This window comes from Rhagoletis zephyria, unplaced genomic scaffold (genome assembly GCF_001687245.7).
Source record: "Rhagoletis zephyria isolate East Lansing unplaced genomic scaffold, Rhagoletis_zephyria_1.1 Rzeph_scaffold_00169, whole genome shotgun sequence".
Classification (NCBI taxonomy): domain Eukaryota; kingdom Metazoa; phylum Arthropoda; class Insecta; order Diptera; family Tephritidae; genus Rhagoletis; species Rhagoletis zephyria.
Window position 1 is genome coordinate 125,941 of NW_016157253.1, and position 10,389 is coordinate 136,329.

At 34.4% G+C, this 10,389-nt stretch overlaps 1 protein-coding gene across 3 annotated transcripts in view; it reads left to right on the plus strand.

The window, feature by feature from the left end:
* Positions 1-5,234, plus strand: part of Acsf3 (Acyl-CoA synthetase family member 3) — a 33,160-nt gene extending 27,926 nt beyond the window's left edge. For 2 of the 3 annotated variants that reach the window (XM_017606905.1, XM_017606911.1), the window contains exon 3: positions 3,596-5,234. In XM_017606905.1, coding sequence (XP_017462394.1) covers positions 3,596-5,133 — 1,538 coding nt within the window. In that variant the 3' untranslated portion in view covers positions 5,134-5,234. Of the gene's footprint in view, positions 1-3,253; positions 3,398-3,595 lie in introns of those variants that run through there. The other variant, XM_017606918.1, reaches the window with a different exon arrangement.
* The last annotated feature ends 5,155 nt before the right edge of the window (positions 5,235-10,389 follow it).

Genomic DNA, 10,389 nt, shown 5'->3' on the forward strand with positions numbered 1-10,389 from the left:
GCGTTGCGATAAGCACTACAAAAATTTTCTAAATCAATTTTTTTTTTTAATTTAATTGTTGCACAGGTCTCTAGCAATAATTTGGCTTTATCAGATTGAAAAAATATCAATTAGTCGACGAGCTATAGCCAAAAAACCATATAAACAATATGCTGAAAATTGGCATTTGACTGCAAAGTTCGAAGGTCGATTAAAAAAAATTCGAACTAACATAAACAAACGCCGCGATACGGGTCTTCTAATTTAGCCTCTACTTTCACCCCTCACTCTCAGAATCGACCTAACTTTTGGTAACCTTAATTTGTTCCACAGTGTAATTACAGGTATTGTTTTCCCAGAGAGTTTTGCTTCACATCAAAATTCGTGCTCCCTTATTTTCATTTTGACGCAGTTCAGTGTTGATTCTTTTACTTCTATTTGGCTTTGCTTTTTGTTTTCGCTTAATTTAATTTTTATAATTATTCAAAACAAAAGAATAAACATATGAAATGAAGTGAGCCATACAAATTTTGAAGTCATTTACAAGCAAATATTTTTTTCTGGCTTTTGCAAATTAAATAAGTTATCTGCAAGAAGGTTTGTTATATACGTACGTATATAATACGTGTACATGATTCAATAATACAAGGTTAGATAATTATTGACAGCTGCGGTTTGACACTCCCTTACAAAAGGTTGCATTTACGAAGGACGGAGAAAGGGGAAGAATGAAATCTCTTGGTCCGAAAATGGTAGTAGAAAATTACGCAAATTAGCACTTAGTAGTGAAATTCCTTTTGTAAATTCTAATGTATTTGCAGGAAATCTGGCATTTTAAACGAAATGTTGAACGTAATATTGATATATCTACGTGAATTACGTAATTTATGTGCTATTTAGCTGTATAAAAACTGCAAAATGACTTAAAATTAAAATAAGACTACTATCAGATTGATGTAAACATCCATTGCTTATGTTTTCATCAGTTAAATATGCTTCATATGCATATATAAATAAACATATTGCACAAAAGCTTATACTTTTATTTCACACAAAGCTACACTGTTTCCATGTAAATTTGCAAAGAAGCAACACGGTGCCACTGCTAAGGGAGCGGTGCGAGAGAGACAACTGTCAGTTTATCGAACCTTGTATTATTGAATCATGATACGTGTACATATATGGTATATATCCCTCGAAATATCCCTTTTCCCTAGCAGTAAACGTTTTAGTGTGGGCAACCATGATATTTTTCAAATAAGGCAGATCGGAATATGCGCTCTCTGGGAAGACAATACCTGTAATTATTGTACCATGGTATACAGCATAGATATTTTAACGAAAGTCGGTGTTGTGGGTACATTTGCACCAGTCGTTGCCTATAGGTTAATGACAAAAAATCCTATACATGCACAATATTTCATGTATTAATTTTCAAATAAGCATATTATCAATGGCTGGTTTACTGTATATTGTGGTTTTTCTTACAAAACCTTTCATTATTGAATTATGCATCTGATTGTGATATCTTAAAATATCATTCAAATACTCGTTTGTCCCTGTAGTAACCATAAATAAGATCCCAGCCAGCAAAGAAACGTAAATTTTGCCAACGGTGCAGTTTAGTTCAATTTTCCGTATCCGAAAACGAATAGAAACACTCCCACAGCTATCATCAATTTTCCTATCCGAAAAACATTCGAACCATTCGAAAAAGATGATGTCATTTGAAAGCAATATTTGTATTTTATTTGCTTAAGCTAAACATTTGAAAGCATACATGCGTAGTCGGTAGTGGCCGAGCGTGCAGAGTGTGCCGCTATTCGTTAGCTTCCAGAACCATGAAAAAATATATGTGAAGTGCAGAAAGAAAGCGTATTGAACGAAAAATTCAATCAGACAAATTTCAGAAAAAACAGCCGAAAACGTATCTGTTTCACATACTGTTGTCTGTACATACATAGGTTTCTCCCGCACGCTTTAGTGTCAAAACGGAAATGGAATCAGAAAACGGACAAAAATCCGCACTTCATCCGCTTTTTTGTCCTTTTCCGGATCGGTTTTCGGATTTTTCGCTGGCTGGGATAAAGATCGTTTGTGTATTAATGAAGTGTTCTATTTTTTATTTTGCAACTTAATAATGTATTCAATTCTGAGAACAATTCAATCCGTTCAAACACTGTTTAGAAAATCTGGATGTCCGGATAATCAAATTAATCGGATAACCTAGTTTATCCGTAAACACGAATATTCGAACGGGGCAGCCCTAGTTCATACCTGTGCCTTTATAGTGTATTACAAGCGGGCTGTGTAAAGAAAACCAACCGATTTTTACTTCGCATTAAATGCATGGTTTCTAACCGATGTGAGAAATGCAAAACTGACTTGAAAACAAATGATAGTCAATGCACTTCTTGATTTCAAAGCGTATCGAAATTTGGTTTATGCATCCGTTGTGAATCACTGCGAAGTGACAGCCTTATTACACTGTAGGTACGCTGAAATTACACAAAAACGTCGAGACACGTAAATTTAATTTTAGGTCGTAGATTACGGATCTGTTGCCGTTTTTCTAGATCAGGTAATTTTCACAAGATATTTTCATTTCAAGTTTGCATTTCGAATGAAAAAAAAATTAAACTTCAATATGGAAATGTTACTCATACGCTTTGTAGGAGTATGTACGAGTACGCCAATGTACGCTATGGCGTATGAGTATCATTATTTCCTGCTCCAAATTTCCTACATAAATTATTACTCATTTTCATTTGACCATTCACAGCTTGTTTATTTATGGCAAAAGAACCGGCTTTCATAAACCTTAAAATATCTTCGGAAAATTACCTGATCTATAAATACGGTATACAGATTCACCATCTACGCCGCAGTATTAAGTTTACGTGTTTCGGCGTTTTTCTTTTGTCATTTCAAAACTGGCGATTTTCCCTATAGGATTACCTATCTCGAAAGATTGGCCGTACTAACGATTCGGTTGCAGATGATATCGTCTCTGCTTGCAATTTTGTAACTTGGTCTTGTCTTTTCGTCGATTACGTTGCAATTGTCTCGATGACGTTAAAACTGGCTGGAATGATGTTGACGAATTAATTTTCGAAGCATTTCAATTGTCGTGACGCCAGTCGATATCGTCTTACGAACGAAATGTCTGGCAGACGAAACAAAACTTCGTTTCGAGATAGATAATTAGAAGTTTCAGCAGTAGTAGTAGAAGTCGTGAACTTCCACACATCGACTTTACCCCAAATCTTAACATCACTGTTATTTCGTAGTTTTAAAACTTTTTAAAACTTTCTATGAACTATGTATATGATGGAATTTTAATACATCAAGTTGACCGTATGTGAAAACGGAAGGAAATTGAATCATAGAACAACCTACAAAGAAAGTAGAAATAATGGTAGGAGTACTTTTGTGTTTTTCATTGATCAAGAAAACGCGAAATAGATATTTTGGAACATATAGGCAAAATTCCATAGAATCTAGGCCATAGTTATGACAAATTATAAATTTTGAGATATATACTTTTGAAGACCGTGTGAATACACTTGAAATGAATGTTAAAAATTTGTATTTAACTATTTGACCTTACTCGTAGGAAGTGGCTCATCAAGCAACGTTGCTGTTTTTTGCAAAAACGACGCTTTATTGCCATTAACACAATGGGGTTGTTGGATGTCAGGACAAGTCTTTTTGCCACTTTTGTATGAACTTTCTAATGAAACGCTTACTTACATTCTTCGCGACTCGAACACAAAGCTTATAATATGTGCAATAGAATACGAAACCAAGGCCAAGATGCTTGCTGAACTATTTGACATTCCTCTAATTATTATGGATCTGAATTTCATGCCAGAACATATCAATTCTCCTCATTTCTTGGAAAAAATGTTACTAGTAGCCGGTGATAATGTATTCGTTGAAGGTACTTTGAATAACGATTTCTATTACCACTCTGATGCATTACTGGTTTATAACACCGATAATGTTAAAAAGCCAAAAGGATGCATGATAACACACAAGAACTTGCAATCACGAATTAAAGTAGCAACTCAGGCATGGAACTTCAAACCGCATGACTACATACTAAACTGTTTGCCTGCACATTACTCAGCTATTAGCGTACATTCGGTGATGTGTTTGTTAAGTGTTGGAGGAAAAGTCGGTTTTTATAACGATATAGATTGCAACAACATATGGAATAGAATGCTCGATGTAAACGTACCGAAAAAAGAGAGGCCTAATGTCTTCACAGCATTACCTTCATTTTATACAAAAGTTATCGATACATATATCAAAATATTTTCTAAGAATACACGAATGGCTGAATTCATAAAAAATTTTTGCGAAAATAACTTTCGTCTTATGATATCTGGACCACAACCGTTGGCAATGAACATATACCACTATTGGAATATAATCACCGGTCATAAACTTCTTCCATATTATGAAACACCTGAAACAGGAACCATTCTACGTTATTCACATTTTCCCAACAGCCAGTCATGTAAAGAACCACAAGATATGGTAGGCCTCCCAATGCCACACACTAAAATGCGTATTGTTAATTGTGAGGAAGAAATTATATTTACGTCTACAGAGCCCAACTTCGAGAATCCAGCAACCGTAAATACTTCAGAAAGAATGCGTTGCACCGCTGTGCCGGAATCTTTGGTTGGAGAGCTTCAGGTGGCTGGTCCGACTGTTGTGAAAGGATACCTCAACCAAAGGAATACTGAAGAAACATGCTTCTATAAAGATTTTTTTAAGACTGGAATTATTGTCCAATTTGAAAGGGGCGTATTCAGATTGTTAGGGCATAATGATAACGACATTATAAGAATTGCAGGCCAAACCTTTTCAAGCTGCGATATCGAAACATTATTACACACACATCCAAAAATTATCGATATTGCAGTTGTAGGCGTTCCACACACATTATGGAAAGAAAAAATGTATGCTTTGTGTGTTCTTGAAGAAGGCGTTACCTTAGATTTAAAAAATATCCAAGCATTTTGTGCAATGTGGATACCGTCCCATATGTGTCCCGACGAGCTTCGAATTGTTCCTTTTATCAATCGCAATTCAGCAGGTAAAATTGACAAAAGGGAATTAATAAGACTGCATTTTTTGTAGTACCAATTTAATTACTTATGTTTTCGATTTTGAATATGTAGCTTTGAACATTTGTTTTCACAGAAACCACAATTTTAATAAATATATATATACGTAACCTTTATTGGCCTATATGTATATGCAAGTATAGCGCATATCGTCCCTTGGCGCACAATACCTCGTATACGTTAAATGCAATGCCAGGTATGAGGTTGAAAAATTTTATTTGGGTACCTTGTGTATATGAAAAATACTACTTATATAAAGTTAACTGATAATTATAATATTTAGTAAGATCCTGAAACCTACTTTAAAACCACACGTCAATTTGAGCGTACGCTAATCGAAATTTTATTTATGTGGTGTAGTAAGGAATATCTACCAAAATGGGTGGATATTTCTTATATAACATTTTAAGCTCTTGAGTGAAGGCCAGGCCTGAGCGACGCCGACTGCTCAGTACCCTGGGGGTAACGTCGCGTGCTCGTATACACGAAGTTGAAGGAGAAAACTAATTACTGTTTCATAACGCGCCTCCGCACACCCAGTCGGACTGATCAATCCACCACTCGAACGCACACTGGAGTGGGCAGTCTGCCGAAAACAGGTTTCACATTTGTGTACATATCCCGGCAGATAATTTCAGGAATTAAACCCCTTCCGAAAGGCCTTCCTAAGAGTCAAGAGGCCTTCCACTCTACATTCCTTTCTCCTATTGAACTTCAAAACCCTAAAAAATATTCCAAACATTAGTCACAGTTATAAGCGATCAAAATGCCATATTTCATCCAAATCCGTGTAGCCGTTTTTAGTGAAGGTTTGCAGGTTTTTGATTTCATCAAATTTCAAATCACCATTTACCGATAAAAAAAATCTAAAGTAAAAAAATAAAACTTTATCGCACATCTACAGGTTATGGTCTTTAACTTGACCTCTCATTTTTGAAATTTAAAAGAACGTTGAAAATCGAATGACTATCACACAAAATACCTTCTCGTATAATACACATACATATACCTATACTTTTAGATCGATATGTTTTTTTTCTAAAGTAGGCCAGGTTAATTAAAGATATTTTCAAACTAAAGCTTTCATAAATTTCTTTCGATTCATACCCATATCTAAATATTTCATAAAACTTGTGTAAACGTTAACTAAATTCGACTTTTAAAACAGGTGGAAGTCCTTTTCAAAAGTTTTTCAAATAAAAATCTTAAATCTTTTTCGCATGACATTAAGAGTGTACTCGTACGCCCAACTATCTAAAGTTTTAGAAAACTTTTACTGGTTTTGCGTTCTCGTGCCCAAAAAACTTGCAAAGTAGGGGAAATTGCGAGAGCAAAATGTGAAAGAGAGCTGCAAATTTCTGCTGAAAAATTTTTCCCAGCTAAAACTTGCAAGTTAGAAAATCAGCTGATCACAAACACATGTTTGTAAATAAACAAAAGAAAATATGGCCTTTTTGAGTTATTTATTGCAAATTTTATTATTAATGCTAGTATACAACGAAAAAGTGAGTAAATTTATTATGCACAACGTTGGTTGTGTTTATTTTTCGCTGACCATGGTTGCCGTATAACATTTTTCGTTTGTACTATAATTTACCTTTAAATATACTAAAATAGATTCAAATGCAGCATGCTGAAATGTTGTTTTGCTGAAGTTTTCGGTTTTGGTAGGTTGATTGTTGAAATGAAAATTTTATAATTTTAAAGCTACATCTGTGCTATATCTATTACATTGTTTTTGGATCAATGATGGGTGTTTGGAGGAGATACTCTTGTTTTTGAATGCGTCACCATGTGATATCACAAATAATTATGAGAAAAATAACTTATTCATATGGCTACGTTTCTTTATACATTCCGGCTAATCCCATTTCACAGCCGGAATAAATAGAATGCGTTTGAAATATACGTTAACATATCATCAGGAACGTTCTAAAGAATAAGTAAACAAAAAAGTTTATTCCAAACGTTCAGAATGAATAAAGAAATGCAGCCATAATTAATTTGTATTTTAAAAAGATTTTTCTTATCGAAAACTATTCAATTGTATAAAATGCCAAATCGGGGGAAAATGTACCAAACAGAAAATAAATTGCCAAAGTAATCACCAGTGGCAACTGTGCAAGTGATCAGCTGTTTCGAAGGTTGCAAGTTTTTGCAAATTTTGCGCTCTCGTACTTCTGTTCTGTATATTTCGTCTCTTTGAGAGCGAATGCTGCTAAATTCTCAGAACTTTTGCTGCTGGAGAATTTTGTCCTCTCAATACGCGTACACACCTATTGTGATACATGTGCGTTTCAATAGCAGATGAACTAATTTGAATTTGATTGTTCAAACACGTTGCAACCCACGATTGAGAGAATACAAAGGTTGCGCCGATCTCGGACCGCTATTCCTCTCTTAACGAATTTGACAGAATCGCTGTTTGCCTGACGTCACACTTGTGCAACTTGTTTACGTTTTCCTTGCAACATTTTTTCTTCTTCTTCCATTCTTGCTCACATTTTGGCATTTCTCTCTCGCAATTGCACCAGTGTGACGTCACACAAAAGTTATTCTCAAAAATCCTCTCTGATCGGCGCAATCTTGTATTCTATCATTCTTGGTTGCAACCCTCCTAAATAAAGGTCAGAAATAAAGAGTTTTTAAACCCATTCCGATTGATACCCATCCTTTAATAATTCGTCGAACTTATTGAATGATTTGAATGTAACTTTTTAATTAAATTAAACCTTTCAAACAGATGGCAGCCCTCTTGAAAAGTACTTTCAAGCTAAACTCTTGTTAAGGCTCCTTTGTCTAACATTGCGATATATATTTTAATTAAGTGATAAATTAAGTTGAGTTTGATTTTTTTAAACATGTGGCAACCCCACTAAATATAGTTCAGAAATAAAGATTTTCGAAACCCTCTTAGATATATTCCGAAATTTTAATAATTCATTTAACTTATTAAATACTTTGAATTTAACTATTTAAACAGGTGGCAACCTTTTCCCATCACCTCAAAAATAGTCTTAGCGTTGAAAATAAAGATTTCTTAACACGCTTTCGTTTGACATTCATATTTTGATGTTTCATATAATTTTTGTATAGACATTTAAAGCAGGTGGCAATCTTGTTCAAAATATTTTCAAACCATTACCTTAAAACCATTTCGTTTGGCACCCATATGTTGATACATACATACTTCTCTTACCTATTTCCCTTAATTCAAATTGAATTTATTTTTTTATAAACAGGTGGCAACCCTCCTATAGTTAGGTTAAAAAACAAAGCTTCAAAAATATTTCGATTAATACCCACTTTGAATAACTGATCCATTTTTTTAAATAATTTGAATATAGATAAGTTTTTAAAAGTTGGCAACTCTTTTCAAAAAAATAAACCCTTATTGCACAGCCCTTTAATTTGACACGGATCTGATGGTATTGATTATTGAAAAATTTGATTTTAATTGTTCAACAGGTAGCAACTCTTTTCGAAAAAATAAAACCAGTTTGCACAACTACAGCCCAAGTGCTTTAATTTGACACCCCATTTTTTGAAAATCGAACGAACGGTGCAGATCTTTTATGCGGAACAAAAAATGACTTCGCGTATTATATATGTATATAGATTATTGCTTTCAAATGACAACATTTATTTTCGAACGTTTCGAACGTTTTCCGGATACGAAAATTGATGATAACTGTAGGAGTTTTTTCTATTAGTTTTCTGATACCGAAAAATTGAACTTAACTGCACTGTCGGCAAAATTTACGTTTCTTTGCTAGCGGGGTGTTTATCCGTACAAATCGCATGTTGATGGATTCAACATTTGAAAGCACATTTATATGTCTGGCTGTAGCTGAGTGCGCAAAGATGCTTGCCACAATTTGTTGATATCCAGAATGGATCAGGATTCGAATTCCGCTGCCGGCAACATACAAATTAAATATTTTTTTTGTGTTTATCTTGATTATGCACTTCGGGGATGCTTTTTTACAAGGAACGCGGTCATTTTAATATGCGCGTAATTGAATTGAATATTTACCANATTTCACTTTTTCCATTAGAAATCTATAAGGTGTCGAATTTAGAACTAGTTCGGGACTATCGGAAAAGGGATGCAGCGGGGGCTTGTTTACTTTACATAGTTATGTGTTGGCGGCTTTTTTGTTCAAGTTCGCTACCATTCTGCACTTCGCAGATGCCTTTTCATAGCTTTGTAATACAAAACCAAAACTTGTGTTCATATTTTAACATCTTGGGATCTTCTGGAATCTCACCAATAACAGCAAGCACCTCTGCAAACTCAGCTACAGCCGAAGGTATGTAAACGTACATTTATTACTATCATTCAAACAAATTTAATTTCAAATTGAAAACACATTTCTTTGAAAATAATTTAAAATCCCACACACGGAAGAACCCAAAAGATTTAAAAATCATGATACTTTTTNAAATTACGTTTCTGATTGATTACAAAATGTTTTTCCCTCAGCGTAATATGTATGTTCTCTGCAGGGATACCGCAGACTAGTGAATCAAATTTCTAGTTCCGTACTTGATCTTTATCGCAAAACGAACCAGTCCGATAGTAACTAGATTCCCACCAGTTCAAAATCAGCGAAATGTGGTACTTTAAAAACTATTTTATTTCACCTTTTCCATTAGAAATCTATAAGGTGATGAATTTAGAACTGGTTCGGAACTATAGTATAGGAATGTCAACCGAGTAGGACGTGTTTTTGCGTGCTCCTAAATAATTGCATTTATCTTCGGAAATACTCAAATTTGCCAAAAGTAGCTGCTTTACCGGTGAACGTGTGTGCTGTGTGTTGTTTCTTTTGCCGATACCCGTGCAATNCACACACGGAAGAACCCAAAAGATTTAAAAATCATGATACTTTTTGCAAAGCAAATTGAAGGTATTTAAATTACCATTGGAAATTTGAAAAAATTATGGGATGCATTATCTGTAAATTATTCGTATAAAATAAAAATATTTTTTTGCGTGCAAAATAAAATATATAAGCGTGCAGCACAAAAATTTCGCAAATACTGACACGATAAATATTGAACATGTAGCATTCGTGCGCGATCCATCAATCCATCAATATGTATCGGGATCCAAATATCGTGATAATTACTGACCGTGTACACGTAAATGTACGAACAGCGGCAGCTGAGAAGTGCTTCTAATGCACACAGTCTCACTTATTAAAATATTTGAATGTGTTAGTATGCCGACCACTGCTCTAAAGTGCCAAAAAATANTACTTTA